Below are 21,998 nucleotides of genomic sequence, written 5' to 3'. Positions count from 1 at the left end.
TGAATGAATAATGTGATATTATGCAAGATATATTAAAAATCTTCCCTTCTCTTAAATAAAAATTTATAGGTTATTTTCCTACATATACACATTTCCTTTAGGTCACTATTATGAAAGAAAATGATCAATGATGGATCAATAAATATCCATTCCTTTAGATCTGTTATATATATATATAGTGGGTGGGATGATGTTTCCTAGAATGAACTGTACACATAAATATTGATTAGCACAAAAATGTAATATGTTATTAGCAATGTAAAAAGAAGTTAACTATAGGTTAAATTTAGATGGGATTTTCTTATTTCAATCGATTTATCATTCATCTTTATATATGCACTGAGAGAGACAGAAAGATACATAAGATATATATATATATATATATATATATATATATATATATATATATATATATGGGTTGTTAGGTAGATATGAATGTACTTATGTTACTGTTATGTAGGTGTTATTGGGATAAATAACCATAATTGGTTACTTATATATGTTATAATAATAAATTTTATGTGTGCTGTTAATTCAATAAAATAGTATAGAAAACAAGGTTCAAGAAACTGTCTATATTTTAATCTTTACACAAATACTTCATATCTCATTCATATTTCGATACATTTAGTTGTATAAACATTACTGGGGTAAGTGTTGATGGTATAATATTCTATATGATGATTACTAATTAAGATATTTCTTTTTAATATCAGATGGGTTTTGTGGATATTATAGTAGTTTCAATGGTTAAGATCATCAATCAGTTAAAGCTAGACCACCATGGAAAACCTGGAAGCACTGAATGGCCGTTTCGTCCTATTGTGGGACTCCTCAGAAGTGTGCATCCACGATCCCGCCCCGTGGGATTCGAACCCGGGACCTATAAGTCTCGCATGTGAGCGCTTAACAACTAAACCACTGAGCTCGCGCGCGAAACCAGTAGGTCTAGGGTTCGAATCTCGTAGAGGGCGAGGTCGTGGATGCTCACTGCCGAGGAGTCCCACAATAAGACGAGACGGCCGTCCAGTGCTTCCAGGTTTTCCATGGTGGTCTAGCTTCAACTGACTCATGATCTTAACCATTGAAATATTTCTTTTTGTTGGTAAGAATAATTAAATGACCTCAGTTACATATCATAATGAAATGATGAATAGTGGTGTTAAAGAGTATTCCCTATCATAGTACAAAGCATATATTCACTAATCCTTGAGTTTTAAGCAACCTTCAAATCATATACTTATTCTAGCATAGTTTTCTTACTTCAGCACTGAAATTTGAATTATTGTATACTTCTTTACCAGTAAGTATATTTCGGATAATTGCATGTTGTTGATTATTGATTTGGCTTAGATAACACCGTTTTGGGAAAGATGTATAAACTTAGAATATATAGTATTACTAAATTTCTACTGAAGTTGTTGTTATATGACAATTGAATAAATGAACATAGATGATGAATGATTAAATAATGATTAATTCATAGATATACTTACTAAGCGTTTAGTACTTACCAAAAGGATGAAACATAAAAGATACTTGAATTAAGCTTGTATTTTGTGATATGACAGTGTTATGTTCCACAAGTTGAATGATAAAAAAATCAGAAGACCATTCACATTTCTCTAGTCAGACATCTGTTTTGAACTAGACTTCAAAGAAAGATACATTGTAGAAGGAAAATCCATAATGTTGCATTATTATTTGGAAGTTGATATTGACTATTTCATTTGTTATCTAACACAATAAGGAATGCTATTTCAATGTGGAAATATGATATCATGACGAGTATCCAAATACTTTTCATTAACCGTTAAATTAGCTTTTGAAATTGATAGTGAAGGTTATATGGATAAATCTTCTAGTAATTTTATGGTGATTATGGAACCACACTTGTTTCTTCCACTTACATCAAATAGTTCTATGTAATATATTGGCAGGACAAGTTCATATTATCCGTTGATTTCCACTTAAACTGAAATAGGGTAATTTTTATATTTATAAAGTAAAAATTACTACGAACATCCCACCTCTCTGTCTCTCTCTCACTCTGATGTTCCAAGATTTCCATGGATCGATATCATTTCTTTAAAGAGACTATCCATTAATTAGCAAGAAACAATCGTTTAATATATTTCTAAATGTTTATATTGGCTTATTTTTCTTCTTTATTTACAGAATCTTTTTTGTGAAGAAACTTTCGATATTCTGAATACAAGTTTAATCTAGACTTACAAAATGTCAGACGATGAACAGAGGTAGGTAATAAGTAAAGTGAAATCAACCTAAAAATTACATATTCAAACGACATTTTTGTTTTCTTTGTTATCATAAACGGATCTAATTTTTTGGATGGTATAAAGTTTCTTCATCTAGATTGTTTCATAACTAAGGTTTTAATTTTACATTGGATACAAACTTAAAATATAGCTTCATGTGGAAGTAAACCTAATCAATACCATTTAGCGTAACTCAAGTTTATACCCAGGACAGGAGAGCCCTGGTGAGCAGCCTATGCTCCTCCACGAGGGGTAACAGGTTTAAGTGAGTAAGTAAGTTTATGCCTTGAAGAAGTATAAGCCTAGTTGTGTTAGAGATGTAGTTAGGTGAAATTATGTTGAGTCTCTTATTTTTAATGATTGAACATGTGACTGACTTAAAACTCAATTATGAACGACATTGTAACGATGAAAATCGTTTATATAGAAAGCTTTTATAATGTAAAGATAGATGATTAACTACCAAGCCATTCGTTTCATAAATTTGAAACTAGACTTATCTTTATGACACTATATAAATCAATTTCATATAGAATGAAAGTAAATTACTGATAATTACTTTCAATGATTGTTAGGGTTTTGTAAAAGCTGACCAAATATGATATTATAATATTTTCTAAAGCTAATACAAAACTAAATCCAGAGTTTTTTTCAACGGGGCATATTAAACTATCTAAATTTACTTCATAATAGAAAAGTTTTGTAAATTGCTAAATCATTAGAACTGATATTTTATATTCACTAATGATGCCTACTTTAGTGTATAGTCATAAATGATAGACATAATCAAATTTGAAGAGAAGATTAAAGAATACTAATAGCATTACATGTGTTATGTCTTGCTGATTGGACGCTATATTCGTTTCTAAGCTATTCTGATAACCCGCACGCTAGAACTATACAGCAACCTGAACACCAGAAAGAAGACACAAAGTATGAGAGAAACACTTTACTCCAAGGTTCGTTTTTGTACAGAAAGTCGACTCAACAACATGCCATAAAACAGGAATATAGTCGGTAGTTCGTTTACTATTTAGAGATATTTATTAATTGAAGGAAATCAAATTTATTTAGGGAAGAACTCATTTTGAGAAGATGGTTGAGTATTAGCAAATATTAAATCTAAATGTAGGACTTATGATCGATTGAATTTACTCACCAAACACTAAATCCAGTATATTACATTGTAGATTGATTTAACATAGAAGGAATGATTCCGATGTGATAGTCAGAATATGATAAGCATTAACATTTAAATAAAAATAAGTTAGTACTTGTCTTCATTTTTAACACATAAATAACTTATTAGCAATCTATTAAAATGATGTAACTGACATGTTATGGGGTTAATTATAACCGAAATACAACAGTGGAGTACAACAAGTGTTTGACCTTCAAAGATTTGTTGTAAGCACTTTTGAGGCTACAAATGCTTAGAGCATAGATAGATTTCAATAAATATTAACTGTAAGACATGAACTTTCTAGAAACTCTTTTGAACTATTGAAAATCAATTTTTTTTTAAAACTTTATTCAGTAAGAATTTATGTTGATCATTGATTTTGTAAACCTTAAGATTATTAACATTGACTATTATAATGTATATGAAGTTAATGATTTATGATGAAGGAAACTATAAGGGACAAAAAATTAATTAACTGATACCTTTTATTTCGCATCTTAGTTTTTATCCCAAATAATTACTGTGCATTATCCAACGAGAAACTATCTGATCCCTATTACTGATAAGTTTCTATCAAATGAAGAGTTTTGAAGTATTATCGATAACTACGGTATTGGGTGAAATAGGTTTGAATCTGTAAGGAAGTATCGGGTCTTTTACAATTACCCCGTGTTACTTAGTATTTTTATTTGTTAGAAGGTTGAAGAAATCAATTGATTTGCCCTTTTTGGCAACGTTTACCATATATTTATTTTAATGTAATTATTTATACATAAACAAAAATTTTGTTGATCTCCTGTCACACGTATTACTAGTTAACAACTGTTCATCATCTATCTACTTTTATTATTACTACCATTAGCCCACAACCATCTCCAGCATTCATTCCCAAGTACGTTAAATACTTGATTTTCATCATCTACTACCTATCCCACCCTTTTTTTTCTTTATTTCACTTCCCATAAAATGAACAAATATGTGTAAATGTATGTATGTTTATACATGGTGAAAAAAATTTTGGTTGATGAATGTATACCTACCAACAACAAAAAAAAGATTCTGTTTAATTATTGTATTAAGTATTCGTGTTAGGTTGTGTTGTTTTTTGCCCTGCAACCCAAAAATAATCTCTTTCTTCCCATTTAAAAAAGTTCTCCACCTTAAAGCATGCCTATCTGACATGAAAATACCTTGACTTTGTTGAGTAATTTTCTGTTCATTATTGAAAGAGTTTATAAGAAATATCTATTGGTAATGATTAACAAATTGCATCTATCCGTATTTTATCGTAGAAAGATTCTTTTCAGAGTTAGTTATTAACACATTCCTGATACATCATTCAACTTTAGTATATATGGAAACATGAATGAATAATTTATATATGATAAATCATCCATGACTTTGGAAGATTTACTATGTATGAGGTTGATTTAAGTCAACAAAATCATGTCTCATAAAATAAATGATAAAGTCTTGTAGAAGGTCGGTTATCTGGTGAAAACACCACTTCATAATGATGTAATTTTTATGTTTTATCTAACTAAAATTTATACTTTTATTCTGTTTTTGATCATCTTTTTAAGTGACTATCAGTATTTATCTATCTACTATGGATAAGTACTTAGAATAAGCCGTTATTACTTACTTACACCTGTTACTCTTAATGGAGCATAGGCCGCCGACCAGCATTCTCCAACCCACTATGTCCTGGGAAGTCGTTATATGAAGAAATTACTATTTCCTAATATCTATTGAAGTAAACAGAAAACTTATTCTATAAATAGATTCAATCGGTGAACTTATGAAATGTAGATTCTACACATGTTATCAACATGTTTAAATATCATACTGATTAACTAATTTTGAGTTATATGCAAACAAATATTTCAATTACACTAGTTCCATCATTAGTTATTAGTCGATATTAACTCCATTATATTAACGTATTGTATCTTGTATTACCGGGTAATACGAATAAGACTAATGCTTCGTGAATGTTCAATATTATACATGTAAATGGAATTCTATGAAAAGATACCGGATGTTTGTATGGAACGATGACTATTCCTAATGGAGTAAGAATGATTAACTTATTTTACAGAGACAACGTAACGCTAATTTATTTCCTGATTCATATTAAATGAAATATGTGATTTAGGTTTTCTCGGCACTGATAAATTAAAATCACTAACCAATGATACATTTTATAAACCTGGTGAACAAAAAAAGGTGAACATAACAGTCCATAATAACATATCGTAATTAATAAACCCACGAATTCTTAACTGGTTTTTTGACTAAGAATACACAAGTAATAAGCAGAAATAGTTTTTTCTTGAAACATTAAAGAAGAAGAATGTATTTGTAAAATCTCAGCGAATGAATTTCGAAGTAAATCCAACGTTTCGCCTGGCAATCTGGTTCAAGCTTTTTCAAGGAAATATAATCAAACATCAAAATTATTGAGATTTTACAAATACATTCTTCATCTTTAATGTCTCACATTAACTCAGCTCCCAAATACTGTGAAACTATTCGATCATATTTAGGCGAAAGTTCGTATTGATTCTTTCTTTATTAAATGATTCATTTACACCCATACACACACACGCACAATAATTCTGTTTCATCATCAGTAGCATATTAGTTATATAAGCCATTTAACATTCGATAATGACAATTAGAAGTCACACAATCAAGATCATCTATTGAAACAGGATTTCAGTGTTGATAAGTTATTTAACAAGGAAATTAAACATATTTGTTAGAAATTATACAAATGTATACTGTATAACAAATTCAATGTAAATATTTTCTTACTAGTAGGGATTCTCTTCTTTTGCAGTCTTATCTAATGTTTACATTAGTTACTAAATAATTTAAATAGATAATGGAATCTTAGTGAACAAGAAGATAAGTGGGACAATCAAATGTAATGAAGCACAAACTTACAGAACATCTCACTAAAATCTGAGAACCATATAGTAAATAGTTAATTTGAAAAATATCAGTCCATCGTCTCAGATTTCCATGTTCATGCATTTTCATAGCAATTGCTTTTCGTTCCCGTTCTTTCCCTTTCGATCTTCCACTGAAATACATTCTATGTCTGACCATCGTTATATACTACTTATGTGGATATAAGTAGCTCACACCATAGAATAAGCTAATATCATCTTAGTTTTACAGTAACCGTATACAATCTCTTTTATGAAGTAACAATTCAAATAGTGATCTATCGAAATCTATCAAAGAACTATTGAAAATGTTTAGAAGAATTAAAATTAAAGTTTATTGATTGAGGATACATTTAAGAATACTAATCATTATAGAAAAATATTCAGTTAGTTACTAAACGAAATAAAATCGGTTTTGAAAAGGAAAAAATAGGTGAGACTATAATTTATGGACGACCTTTGAGCGACTCTGGACTGACTTTGAGAGTGTCCACCTAATAACTAGGACTAAATAAGGGTTATAAACCTGTGTATGGAATTATAATTATAATTTGCAGTTGATGATTACGGTTAAGAATAAGATTTAGGGTTTTCATCACGAACTGACATCAGCTATAATGACAAAACTCTATTTATCCGAATGGATGAGTGAATTTCGCGCCAAAATCCGAGACGTGTTATTTTATACGTGATTGGTTCGTCCATAAATTATAGTCACACCCTTGAAGGAACAACATTTTTAAGAAAATGATTTTCTTTACAGAATAATATAATTGTCTTAAAACTCTGTTTAAAATTATTCATCAGAAAGTTGCTTTGAACTTAGTTTCGTAACATGAATTCCTTATAAATGAAATTATAATGTATCAAATCATTTCAATAGGAATCATTGTATTTGATTTAGTAATGAATTATGAGACAGCAATAATAAAAAAATCTAGAGTTATTGGTTGAAAGTAGTCTGATGTCTCTATGGAAATTCTGAGAATGTTTTGATAATCACTCATTCTTGAAGGTACTTAACTTTCAAATGTTTTTCGACATAGAAGTTAAAGACTAGTCTCTCACTGAATAATATATTATATTATAATCAAACAGGGGTTTTGTGGAGATTGTAGTAATTTAATAATTGAATTCTTGAGTCAATTTAAGCTAGAACAACATGGAAAACGTGAATGTACTGGACAGACATTTCATCCTAGTATGGGACTCCACAGCAGTGACTGTCTCCAAGAGTTGTTTCCTGAAGTTCTGGTGAGAAGCCGTGACCAGTGGAGTTCGACCAGGTCTGTTGTGAGATAGTAACTCACTTAAGACAATAGTGGACGGTAGCGCTTTTTCGTGACTTCATTGAAGTAAAACATTAGTACCGTTGGATGTCGACCGGCTCAGTGGTCTAGAGGTTAAGCGTTCACGCGCGAGACTGATAGGCCCTATGTTCGAATCTCGTGGGGTGGGATCGTGAATACATACTGCTGAGGAGTTCCACATTTGGACAAAACGGCCATTCAGTGCTTCCAGGTTTTCCATAGTGGTCTAGTTTCAGTTGACTCATAAATTCAATTATTAAATTATAATTTAAAGGAATTATAACGATTCCACAGAATTCTCACCTTTTCGGCACAAAAGATAATGATAAACAATATGATCACAGTTAGTCTATTACAATTTGTTGCTACTTGTGTAATGTTAAAATTTCATTGTATATTTAATAATTGTATTGTTATCATTTGATTTCATAAAATGTTTGGTCTTGTTGTCTTTATTTATTTCCCTTCATCATCAAATGTAGCTGATTTATTGTATTAACCATTGTACCCTATAAAGATTCATATTTACTACAACTAATTTCTTTGACAAACGCATAAATATGTATATATATATATATATATATATATATATATATATATATATATATATAATAATTATTATTATTTACGTTTGTATGTTTGTTTAAATGCATCATTCCATTTTAATTCCTCCTATTCCTCTCTCAAATGAATTCGTTATATTATCGGTATGTAGAGATGAAGAGCAGTAAGTTCATGATTATTCTTACCGTACAAAAGCATTTCGAATGTTGAATTTTTGCAAAGAACACTTGAATTAAGAGAGATAATTATATCTTTATATATATCTCTCTATGCCTACATATATGTATAATCCCTGAAACCACACGTATATAAATATATATATGTGTGTGTCGGTTAAGAATATCTCTAATGCACGTTAATAATAATGCTTATCAATTGATGAAATCATTTTACATCGCTGATATTAATTTTTCAACTTTTATTAGTTATATGTATTTGAGCAATTCAAACAAATGAATACACTATTCAATGAAAAATATTATGATTACGTATTTAACATGAACAATGTGCATGTTTTTGTTTCTTTATAAATGCATGTTCCCATTTTAATGAAAGATCATTGCATGATTTATTTACTGTCTTCACTAAAAATTCATTAAGTAATAGTTATGAGTTACGCAATTGCTAGTATGAAATGTTTCTATTTCTGTTTTATTCACTTTTAAAGAATCATATGATACAATAATATCATAAAATGAATATTAACTCACAATTGATTGATCAATGGGTTGTGATCAATATCATATGTGTCAAGTCCTTCTTAGTGCAGATTGAATTACCATCGACCAAGTTGTAATGTGGCCACCAGTCTAGGTGACTCGACATTTCGTGCACTATGTTGAGATGAGATGGTGGTTGGAGGTAGTCAACAGGAAACCCTGAACTCAGGTTTCGTGCTACTTGGCATTCGTCAGCAAGGTGTACCTGTAATCTTAAGGGAACTGGTGCTCTCTGACGGATCTGATCCTGTGTTACCCAGCCTCACAGTCAGAGACCTTACCACTAGGCTATCCGGGCCGTGATTGACCTCCTGTAGGACTGAGACATAATCACAATTGATTGATCACTGGGTGGTGATTAATGTCATATGTGTCAAGTCCTTCTTAGTAGCACGAAACTTGGGTCCAGGGTTTCCTGTTGACTACCTCCAACCACCATCTAATCTCATAAATATAAATGTTAATGATTTTTAAAAGATATCGAATAAATATGAAAATCCCTCTACTAACCAGTAAATAATAAAGTTATTATGTATTATCTACTTGACATTTGAAAAAAAAGAATAAGATACTTCTGATATCTTAACTAATATAAATTTAAGCATAGAAAATAATTATGAGTTAAACTATATTTCATTTTATATGTATACAACTGTCGTTTGTTTCAATGAGTAATCTTACTCAGAAAACGTTTCCAAGAAACATTACTCCCTAAGATCATTGACTATTAATTTGATCCGTAAAGTAAGGTTCAAGCTCTTTTTCGAATATTGTCAAGATGATAGTTCAGATTACTTACAATCTTCTCTTCCTTTTAGTATTTTCTCTTTTATCATAACTAATATGATAGTTGATCATTTAAGTCAATATTGATTTATACCAGTTCCTAGATTGTTTATATCTTCATTATTTATTGATTTAGTTTATTGTGTGTATTATTTTAACGATGATCATGAAAGTGTGCTTCAGTACACAAGACAAATGGATCTAGAATATCATGAAAATACTTTACAACAATATTCTATTTGCTTTAATCTTTCTTTTTTCTATTGTCCATTATTTAATTCTATGAAACAATGTGTGCTTTTTATTTGTTTATCAATTGCTATACGCATTTTTGCTTTTTCGAAGAAGAAGAAGAATAATAATACTAATATTCATTCTAATGAATAAAAGGCAAACAAACAAGCATAAGGTCTCTTCTTTCCATAAATTAATTGAATAGCATGATGCATGAGGTTATTATTATTATTACTAATTCGTAAGATTTAATCTATTCATTATTTAAGTATATAATTATGCAATGAATGAAATATTAATAAACTGGTATTTACTTGTTAATGGGGATCATAGATGTTTTAGAAATATAGCTCACATTTACTAGGATCATCGAGTAAGTAATAGTGTGGTTAGACGGAGCGTAATAGGGAATGATGGTAAATCAGTTGATGAGGTTGTAAGTCAACATCGACTGAGATGATTGGTTCACGTGTTACGTATGACTGAACATTGATTACCAAGACGAACAATGTTGAATAGTGTTGAAGACGGCTGGAAGTAAGTTAGGGGTGGCCAAAATAACACTTGATATCAGTCCTTGAAGTCAATAACTTCTAGTCTGAGCCATGTTGGTAGATGCAGACTACTTGGTTGGGATCTGTGCGGCCATCGTAACCAATAGTTGGAGACTCTTGGTGACATGGCTCAGAATCGATCACAATGACGTAGGTGTATGCACTCTTTATCTTCCCTTAAACCGTGAGATTGAAAATGCTTTTTACCTTTCTGCGAACTAATTCTTTCTTCTTGTATTATATCCTTATACACAATCTTTCTTTTATATATTACTATCATTAAAGTAACTACTTCTATGAATTCGGTATTCATTTTATTGTGCTGATGAGGTGTTGTAACTTGGACCGATGTACATACGTGCCTGGTGGTACATTGTAGCTGAGTGACTGACTAGGGATTTTTTGAGATTTTAATTATTTAGTGTAAAATGCTTCATCATGACTTTATATGGTAACCAACCAATTCATATTGAAAGTCGCTGTTCTTAGTTGAATATACTTATAAACTTATCATTAACTTTTCTTATCTTGTATATCGCTATCAACAGGTTGGTCATAAAAAGCAACAAACATATTTCCTATGCTAATGTTTTAATTATATCTGATGAATTTTAACATCCTATGCATGTATTGTATTGTAAAAGTGGTACAAATGTAATTTCAATCGTTTATATTACTTAATCATCTACACTATTTCTATCTATTACTATATAAAATTAAACAAGTTACTGATTATTAACAAGATTCATATTCAAATTAAGGAATATAATTGTGAGATTTAACAAATACACTATGTAATTTGAATAGATTGTACCTTCACTTGGTGTTGTTTTACTTGTATCTTCCCACTGTTATTTAGTCTCATGTTGGCATATGTGCATCCTGTAGGATCGCCTCAATAAAAACTTAAGTCACAAGCTTTTTCAGCAAAGATGGATAGTAGCTAGCAGTGGAAACCAGAACGCACGTTTCGTCCTATTTGGGACTCGTCAGCTGGATGTACCTGCACTGATTAACAAGCATTACATAGAACCGATTTCTTTTATAATACATTGATAATATTCTTATATATATATATATATATATATATATATATAGAGAGAGAGAGAGAGAGATCCCCAGAATTTGATAATCTATCCCTTTCTAATTTTTTTTTATTATTTTAGTGAGGATGGAAAATCTGAAGCAAAAATTCGTATGGAAGTAAGTCATAAAATCTTTGCCAAAAAAATAACAAATTAATACATGCCAATTACTCATCTATTTGTTCATTTTTATCTAGATGGAAGCCAAGCGTAGAAAAGAGAGAGCTGAAGAGGAATGGAGAGAATATGAAGAGTTTCGTAGAGGTGAACGTGAAAAAGAAGAAGAAGAGATACGTCAATTAAGAGAACGTCGAGTATGTTTTTATTTATTTATGATTAACTAGTATCTTTAATATAAGAGTTTGTATAGATTGATGAATTTATAGTTTACATTCGCAATGAATCTTAATTAGATAAGTATTAAAAACCAGAAGCAACTGAACAATCGTTTCATCCTAATATGATACACGTAAGTGGTACAATTAACAATCACATTGGGGGTCAAAGCCAAGACACTTAAGTCTTGTTAACCCTAAATTTTAGAACATAAAAATAGCATCTAATGTTTGACATGTTCAGCTATTATTTGCTGTTTCATTTATGTTGTGAGATATATCAGAAATGAATGATGCATTTAGAACAAAGTTAGGATCATACACCTACTTTTTAAATTATCTTAAGCTTGGTCTGACTTTATAAGTTAGATAACTATGGATCAGGTCTACCAATAAATACTATAAATTAGAATGATTCAAGAATAATTAAATCAGACATAGGCATTTCATATCTGATTGTAGTATTAAACTACACTGTTTAAAGGTCATCTTTGGGATACAGGACTTACTAGAGAAGTCCATTAGACTGGATTGAAAATAACATTCTGAAGACATTCATATTATATTTCGCTTTAATGTACCATCCATCATCATGTAACATTATAGACAGATCTGATCATTAAATTATTTGCACAGATCCTATTCTGTTATAGTTGATCTACCTCTATTTATAGTATCCAATATAAAGACAATGATTGATTTTCTAAATAGATTAAAGTATACCAATATAAAAATGAATAAATTCATATCTTATGTTTTTTGGATTATTACTGAAATAATTATAAAATTTCATATAAATTATTTAAGGAACGACGTAAAATGGAACGTGAAGAAGAAGAAAAACGATTAGCTGAATTACGTCAGATAGAAGATCAAAAAAGACGAGCAGAAGAAGTAAGTTTATCCTTCTGCTTTTTATTGTCAACTGTTTATAATATTGAATTGCCATCCAGTCATTTAGTATATGTGTTGGTTAAGCTTGTTTATTTACTCTGATATGTCAATTATGAAATTGTTTTCGTAAGTTAGAGTTTAATAGATAAAGAGTAGTATATCATATATTGTACAGTAAACATTTTACTTTAGAAGTTATAGGATGATGCTCAATTAATCAGTCCATGGATGGTAGAGAAAAATATATAATTCTAAATATATATTAATCACGACCCCGCTCGCGGGACTCGAACACAGGGCCTTCGGCTTCGTGTGCGAAAGCTTGACCTACTAGACCACTGGGCCGGTATCCAACGGTGCTAATGTTTAACTTCAATCAATCCACGAAATTGCGCAACCATCTTCCATTGTACTGAGGTAGATATCTGTCTTTACCTGACACGGATTAGTTCCACTGGTCACGGCTTCTCACTAGAAGTTCGAGAATTACGCTCACGAAGCTAGTCACTAGTTAGCACATGGTCTAGAGGTCAGGCGTTCGCGCACCGGAACGAAGGCCCTGGGTTCGAATCTCGCCGTGCAGGATCATGGATGCGCACTTCTGAGAAGTCCCATACTACGACTAAACGGCTGTTTAGTCCTTCCAAATATCTAGTTGAAAATTCAAGTACGTTTTAGTTAAAGACAATAATAAGAACACTCAGAGAGAAAAACATTTTAGTTTCATACAAGAGTGTTATAATTAATTTAACATGTAAAGATTATGTTTTACATTTTTTAAAAATGTAAAAGGTAATAGCGAATGATAGTGCGAACATGACTTATTCTGTTTTTGAAAACAAAAAACAATAGATTATCAGATATATCAGAGGATGGTGATTAGAAACCAAACAAGGACATAAGCATAGGCATTAATATACATACAGACATGTATACAAGTACCCTTTCATAGAACATTACACCTACATGAACCTAGCATGCACAATTTTTGTGACTATATATGTATATATATATATGTATATATATATATATATATATATATATATATATATATATATATATATATATATATATATATATATATATATATGAAAAGAAGATGAGGCAGATAAGAATAAAAACAAATCTCTTTAAAGTAGGCTGAACAATTGATGACTGTAAAACGGGAAAAAAGGTAATCAATTTTTGCTTTTTATGGAATGATAATAATAGAACAATCATTGGTAAAAAAGAAATCTAGTGGTTTATTGTTTTATTTTTCAACCTAGTTTCAAGGATGAAAGGGATTTTCAATGTAATATGATATGGAGAAATTGATTATTTTGATTTTGTTATTCCTTGCTTTGTTTAATTGAGTATTACATTTTGATGGAGTTTTGTTCTCTGAGTTGGATAGTTTGGTATTACATGTTTGGTTGTCTGGTTCGATAGGAAGAACGACAAAGAAAGAAACGTGAAGAAGAACAACGTAAACGTGAAGAACGTGAACGTAAAAAGAAAGAATGGGAAGAGCGTAAAAATGCTAATCGACCTAATTTCGTTATTACAAAGAAGGGACCAGGTGTAAGTCGTACGGTTATTTATAAGAATTTTAGTACAGTGATAGGTGGATGGTAAGATTAGTCAGTCATTTAATGGTCTCAGTTCTTCAATATGTACATAAATTTAGACCATCTCACGGCATTATTATCTCTTCTATAAATAGCGTTGCCTAAGGTTGAGTATCTTAACCTGTACTTGGTACATATGACGTCTTATGTTATCTATATTAGAACCTACAACGTAGTGCGATGATTTCGATTGATTCACCTTAGAGAACTACATAAAGCAGGAGAAAAGTACTAAATAAATTTCGGCTAATGTAATTTATTTCCGGTCACATTATTCAATGTATGGAACTGTGGCAAATTGTACGTATATTGACAAACATAAGTGGTATGTAACACCAATCGGAAGTGGAAAACTTGGTAGCAGAAGGCTAAGAAGATCGAGTTGAACAGAACAGAAAGGAAAATAAAAAGGAATTATGAACTCAAAGAATCATACAGAATGTGAGGGGGAATGATGGAAATTTCCACTGTCTGATTCTTATATTTTACCAAGATACCATAAATTTCTAGGTATTTAATCAGTTAAAAGTCCAGCATCATTTGTCGTTATAGCGAAAGTAAGTAAATTGAACAGTTTACCATCTACTGAAGGACATTATTTCAAAGAATAAACATGGAATTTCTCTGAATCCAGGGCTATTACGTTTTGTATGGGCCTAATGAAGCTTGGTATTGTTATACCAAGGTTTAGGGATGGCTTACTCACCTCTTAAGTTATATAGATTGTTGGTGAGGACTGATTATCTGAAAATTTAGAAAACCGTTATTTTTTGTCATCTACTTACTTATCCTCTTTTCACATTAGCAGTTTAGATGTTTATTATCATAAGTACTTTGATACGTTGACTGGATCATTCAAAATCGATATTCTTTGAATTATATCTGTAAAATACAGTACTACCATGAATTTATGCTTCTGTGTTAAGCTTGTTAGCTTGACTAGTATGTTAGCTGACTAATTTCGAATTCGGCTTTATATTTTGATAATTTTGTTGTGTTTTATGGAACTAAACGAACTGTCTGATGGCCTCACCGTCTGAAATATTAATGATACTAAAAAATAAAAGGTAGTTTTCAAATTGTAAGTAATACTTTTATGCTATAATATGCGATTTATTCGACTCAGAAAATTGTATAAACTGCGGCCTGCTTGAGCATCTGGGCTACTTGTTCCTGCCATCTAGATATTTCAACAAGTTATCCATTTTTGTTTGTTTTAATATATCATTATGTTTATTAATCGCATAACCTATTCTGCTGCGTTTCTGAAAAGTGTACAACCTTTCGTTGTCAAAGTTACAAAAAAACTCAATAAGAGACAATTTAGTTGCTGGCAATATACAGCGAAAAGAATGCACATTATTCAGATGTTCATTTACTGAACTGCTAACATCTAACTGGCGATCACTCAATATTTATCGCCAGGACCGACCAAAAAGAAAGGAACGGAAACTTGTTGAAATACTTTACGCTGAGAATTCTGTATTGTACCAAAAATATAATATTGAATAAAGCTGATAATAATAATAATAATAATAATAATAATAATAATAATAATAACTACAATTCAGTCTGTTCGAAATGTGTTCCATTGAGATTACCACTAAATCAGTACACTAAACCGAACTAACTGGACAATTTTAAAATCTCCTCAACCATTTATTTTGTTTCTCTAGATTTTAGCTGAGCCACTAAAAACATGTCTCAACTAAATTTTATAGGGTCCACTAAAATGTTGATATTAAGCGATTTTCCAGCAAGTTCAAATAGTTTTTTACATCTACTGTACTTCAGAATCTTGTTTAATTGATTATTTAAAGAACGGATAAATGGTAGCCAAGGTCACTGGAATTTAGTTTATTAGTTGAAGTAGTGAATTTAATTATCCAGTAATGATTTATAATCCTAGGACACCTGTAGTGAACGAAGACTTGGTGGGTATAACCAATTGATCGTTTCATGCCAAATTACGGAGTTCTTTTTTAAAATGTGGAAACAATACATTAACTAATTTATTCTCAAATCTTTCATCAACTGTCCTTTACATCCTTCATAATTCTTCCACTTCTCAATTCTTTTCTGTTTCACTTCCTGTTTTCTTCACTTTAATCTTCTCAACCTTCTTTTGACAGGCGTTTCACTTTGGATTGGTGTTATATACTACTTATATCTGTCAACATAAGTAGCATGCATCACACACCTAGTTATCTAAAGACAGATTTCTGGTACTGTTACGCATAACATTATACGTTTATAGCAGAGCTTTCTTCCATAGATTTCAAAACGTTCCCCAGTTTCATCCATAAATATTCTCCTTAAGTCTGAGTAGTTATTCATTATCTGTCCTAGTTGCATTGAAAATCTTTAATTCTTAAATTAAACAAAAAAACACCAAGAAAAAAGTTGGTCAAAATGGACAATTCTACCACATTTTTTTTCTGGTTAGCGTTTTTTAGCGGGTTAGTTTTCTACGAGATGGGGTCGCTAACCCCATGCCCAACCCTCTTCCTTAATTCAGGCTTGGGACCGGCAGTAGCCCCCGGAGGGACTTCAGGCGGAGTTATTTCCACCATACTACTCTTAATTATATTCTTTTCAATACATAAGTTGATCTACATGAAATCTTTAATAGAAATCTAATCAATTTTTATTAACATAATTGTAGGCACAAGAAACGGAAGAAGAGAAAAAGGAAGAAGTTACAAAGTCAAAAGAACAGTTGGAAGCTGAAAAACGTGCCATTTTAGAACAACGTATACAGCCATTGAATATTAGTGGTTTTAATGCTGATCAATTAAAGAATAAAGCTAAAGAATTACACGATCTTATCTGTCGATTAGAGGGTGATATTTATGATTTATCACAACGTTTCACAAGACAAAGTTATGATGTAATTCGTTGTGTTTTTTTTAGTAGTACTGAACAACTTATTAATAATTTGTTTGCGATTTGATAAATGTAGGTCATATTCTACATAGTTCATTATTATTCCTCCTGTTGTACGGTATACCATTTTCACTTCATATAGATCATTTATAGTAAACATAACAGGACTAGTTTAATGATTGAGATCTTGAACTGATTGATGTTAGACCATCACTGAAAACCTGGGAGCATTGGACGGTCATTTCATCCCATCGTGTGACTCCTCGGCAGCGAGCATCCAAGATCCCGCTCACGGGACTCGAACCCAAGACCTTCAGTTTCGCGCGCGAACGCTTAACCTACTAGACCATTGAGCCGACCGGCATCTAATGGTGTTAATGTCTAACCTCAACTAATCCACGAGAGTGTGCGACCATCTTTCATTGTACTGAGGTAGATACCTGTCTCTACTCTAAATGGATTAGCTTCACTGGTCACGCTTCTCACTAGAACTCCGAGAATTCCCTCACAAAGCTAGTCACTAATGAACACATGTTAATTATCAGTATAGGGTTGTAGAGGTTATTAAGTTATTGATTGAGATCTTGAACCGATTGATGTTAGACCACCATTGAAAACCTGGAAGCACTGGGCTAGTTTAAATTTGTGACTTTTACTGAAGGTTAATTTTTCATTCATACAGAGCTAATGATTGCAAATATACTTGAAATACTTCTAAAATTTACTTATAATTACAATTATTATTTTAACACCTTAAAATGTTCAGCTTTTCAGTTAGTTAATGAAGGGACGATAAAGAAGTTAGACAGAAACCTACAGTTGAAATTTATTCAGAATTAATAAATGATTTTTAAGCAAATTTTGGTTATTGTTTTCAATATAGTCACATAAAAAAGCATACAGATTCTGTGAGAGGAACGTTTGTAAAAAGTGAAGTGACATCCAATGAGATTATTTTCCTGTCATTTATATTAACATTCCTAATTGAGTCGACAAAATCAAAGGAATCAAGAGAGTTGTATCTGTTGATATGATTTTTAACGGGTTGTAAAGTATCAGCTAACCATTTGGCAATCAGGTGATATGGAGAGTTGTTCATATCAACTTTAGGAAGTAAAGGGACATTATTCTTATAAACTTTTGGAAGTCTATATAGTTTTGGTATAACGGAACCCGAGGCTTTAACATGTTCATAGAGGTCACAATTGATAATAAACTCATCTTTCATCTTGTTTTGAACTTTAAGTGAAATCTGTTCCGTTTTTTCAGTTGCATCTTTTTGTAAGGTTTCTTTGGAAAATTTGACATGATCAGACAATATCGATGATTGTTTAGTGACACATAGTCAAGACGATCCATAAGGAAAATCCCTGCACCCTTGTCTGGGCGACAAAACACTAAGTCCTGATTTCTCCGAAGATCAGATAATTGAGATTTATGCTCTCTTGATCCCTTTGACTTTGTCGACTCAATTAGAAATATGGATGTAAATGGCAGGGGAATGAATTCATTGGGTGTTAAATTTGGTTATCTTTAATAAAAGTATTAATGTTCTCTGTCAAGGTTGTTATATATTAAGTTCATGTTAGTTTTACTAAATTGAACACTCCACTAAGAGAAACATTTGTAAGTACAATTGGCAAATGAAGTAAACAAGATTTATTCAGTAAAAATCGATTTTTTTTGAAATTTTTTTTATTTTTTAGATGCAAGAATTAGCAGAACGTGCACGTCAAATAAACAAAGGGTAAATCATCTGTCTTTTAATTATACTTGATAATTTTCACAATTTCATTTCTTTTAATATTGAATTGCTTAGAATTTAAGTGATTCCCGACCGAAGCTGCTACCTTGACGCGGTGGTCGGGCTTGCCTATCGTGATGACCCAGCTATATTGGCTGGAACATATGTCCCTGTAGGTTCTACCATGCCAGGCAGGTCGATTGGTGAACGGTAAGACTAAAAGCAGCAACTCAAGGTCTGAGGGCGAAGTCGTACTACTGACTGTAGAGAGGTGTGACAGCAGTAAGGTGTTTCCCTTGGACAACCAGCATGACAGCGATGCTGCCTTCCCACAGGAGGGGTGGGGTTAGAAAAGGTCGACCTTAAAAATATCACACCTCACCTTACCTCACGGATTTCCGTCTCCGGCGGTAAGGCCCCTTGAAGAACGGAGCTAACACGTCAAAAACCTTCCACAAAAAGGCCGTGCGCGACCGGCCTCAAGCAGTTGTCCCTTGGGCTCTGCGGTCACGCTCCCAGGTCGTCAAGACCAACACTAATCCAATTTCCTTTTCAGGTTCCTCAACTGACTGACATCTGATTTCATTGTTAATACTGAGTTCATTCCTAAGTAAAATGAACTAGTAGGACATAATTTATAACTATAAACCAGTCAGTTTATACTATATGAGACAACTTTACATTTATCATGTCTTACTGCTTACCAGTCTCTTGTTTCGATAATCGAATTGTTCCAGTTATCTCAAATGTGTTAAGTTATTCCTATTATTCGTTAATCCATATTGATTCATTCACCTAAAGTTTCTCAATCATTTTATTCTTCAGTGGTTTTTATAGGGATATATATATATATATATATATATATATATATATATATATATATATATATATATATCAATTTTATATAAATCCATATATACCCACCAAACGTTCTTCTGAATTATTTTTCGTGGTAGATTGTACTACTTTATATTTTGTTAAGTACCAGTGGTCTATTATCACAATTTATCATATCAACTACTTTGATTCATGTAATTTACTTTACAGCTTTAAAGTGATACGTTTATCTGGATTATAGACATGAAATCCTGTCCTAAATGTTATTCACAGATATTTTTATGAATGTTAATCCTTAAACAAATAAAATTAATGATTTAAAAAAGAATAAAATCCCGTCTAAAATAGATTTTAATCAGAGAGGGGTTTTGTGGATATTATGGGAATTTTATAGTTGAATTCATAAGTCTATTGAAGCTAGACAACCATGGAAGACCTGGAAGTACTGGATGGCTGTTATATCCTTGTATGGGACTCTTCAGCAGTGCGCAGTGGATTGGTTGAAGTTAGACACTGACACTGTTGGATGCCTACCGGCTCAGTGGTCTAGAGGTTAAGCGCTCGCGGGCGAGACTGGTAGGTCCTAGGTTCGAATCTCGTGAGGTGGGATCGTGAATGCACATTGCTGAGGAGTCCCATACTTGGACAAAACGGCTGTCTAGTGCTTCCAGGTTTTCCATGGTAGTCTGGCTTCACTTGACTCATGAATTCAACTATTAAATTAGAATTGATTTAGACTAAACTTTTCTCAGTTATTAGTATTTTATGTCAGAATTACATTTTTGTAATATTTACGACTATTGTGACATGTGTTTTGAAAATTTTATAGAGGGAAAGCAAAAGCTATCACCAATGCACCGGATCCATTAGCGGCTAAATTCAGCGGTATTCCTGTAAGTTTTTAATATAAACCATTTTCATTGTCATAATAATCTTCAATCTATATTATCATCTAAATACTATTTCATTTTTTTCTATTTTAAACATCATCTTTAGCCTATGGTTGTTATGTACAGTCAATATGAACGAGTGAAAGATCCAAGATCATTCAAAGATCGACGCACTGTCTTTACAGGTGCTAATTATGCAGAAGAATACCAACGTATTGCACCTTCACATGTGTTGGTTATGACAGAAGAAGGCTTTCAAATAGCCGGAGCCGCTGAAGGTGGAGGACATTCGGCTGCTCCTGCCCCTGCAACTGAAGTTCCTGTTGAATAAATGATTCTATGAACATTAATTATAGTAATACTGCTATCATTGTTATTGTCACCAGTATAATTACCACCAATTACTTCTGATTCTTTTTCATTTCTCTGTCTCTTTCTATTTGTGTTTCTTCTTTTTCGTTTGTTTCAGTGTTACCATATTCACTCAAATGTTCTGAGTTTTTATTTTTATTATGTTACTGAAAAAAGAAATTTACTTATTATCCCTAATGCTTTTAACCAAAACTAACTATGCTACCGCTTTCCTGCCTTACTGATATCATTGATAGCGAGTATGTAATCATTCACTCCTTCTTCTTATGTTTCTTCTTCTTCGCCTTGTCTTCATGAATTCTGATAAATTATCATTAATTATTAAGTCACCTAAAGTACCATTGATTCATTAAAACACCAAATATCTAACCGTCACTACAGAAACTATAAATAAAACTACCCTTATCTTTATTAGACTGTGTAGTTTCTTATTACTATTACTATTATTATTATCATCATTATTACTATTATTATGACTCCCTCTCCTATGTTGAATAATTTACTTTAAGTAATAAATGGGAACATTCTATGCTACTAGAATTTTTGGAGTACAAATCTATTATTCAAATGTCTAAAACCTACTAATTAGACCGAACAGTTCGTCTGTTTTACATATTGAATCTCAGCAAAGTGATAAGTTTTAGGTTGTATTAAGTTGATAGAATGAAGTTCTGGTTAATTCATACCTGAAATAACAAATGAGTCTAATGCTTCATGGTTTGTAAGGGTTCTGTAGTAAATAGAAGTTATAGTGTGATA

General features: G+C 31.6%; 1 protein-coding gene across 5 annotated transcripts; it reads left to right on the top strand.

Moving 5' to 3' along the window:
- Positions 1-432: 432 nt before the first annotated feature.
- TNNT3_1 (Troponin T, fast skeletal muscle isoform) lies at positions 433-21,991 on the top strand. 5 transcript variants are annotated; one of them, XM_035730232.2, is made up of 11 exons: positions 433-650; positions 2,179-2,258; positions 4,325-4,354; positions 11,753-11,789; positions 11,869-11,985; positions 12,814-12,900; positions 14,332-14,463; positions 17,176-17,400; positions 19,103-19,143; positions 20,807-20,870; positions 20,974-21,991. In XM_035730232.2, the coding sequence occupies exons 2-11, from the start codon at positions 2,239-2,241 to the stop codon at positions 21,196-21,198; spliced, it is 978 nt and encodes a 325-aa protein (XP_035586723.1). In that variant the 5' UTR covers positions 433-650; positions 2,179-2,238; the 3' UTR covers positions 21,199-21,991. The 5 variants fall into 5 exon arrangements, with proteins under 5 accessions (XP_035586723.1, XP_051069834.1, XP_051069836.1 ...); XM_051213820.1 differs by lacking the exon at positions 4,325-4,354 and having other exon boundaries at positions 20,974-21,773; XM_051213822.1 differs by lacking the exon at positions 14,332-14,463 and having other exon boundaries at positions 20,974-21,773.
- The last annotated feature ends 7 nt before the right edge of the window (positions 21,992-21,998 follow it).

This window comes from Schistosoma haematobium, chromosome 3 (assembly GCF_000699445.3).
Source record: "Schistosoma haematobium chromosome 3, whole genome shotgun sequence".
NCBI lineage: Eukaryota > Metazoa > Platyhelminthes > Trematoda > Strigeidida > Schistosomatidae > Schistosoma > Schistosoma haematobium.
The sequence above is the reverse complement of the archived record's forward strand: the minus strand, read 5'-3'. Positions and strand labels throughout refer to the sequence as shown.

What these genes read in the sequence shown, in the direction of transcription:
- TNNT3_1 (XM_035730232.2), top strand. Translation starts at nt 2,239, where the DNA reads ATGTCAGACGATGAACAGAG. An exon ending in AAAAAAGACGAGCAGAAGAA is followed by an intron (nt 12,901 to 14,331) that starts GTAAGTTTATCC and finishes CTGGTTCGATAG; the next exon opens with GAAGAACGACAAAGAAAGAA. An exon ending in CTAAATTCAGCGGTATTCCT is followed by an intron (nt 20,871 to 20,973) that starts GTAAGTTTTTAA and finishes CATCATCTTTAG; the next exon opens with CCTATGGTTGTTATGTACAG.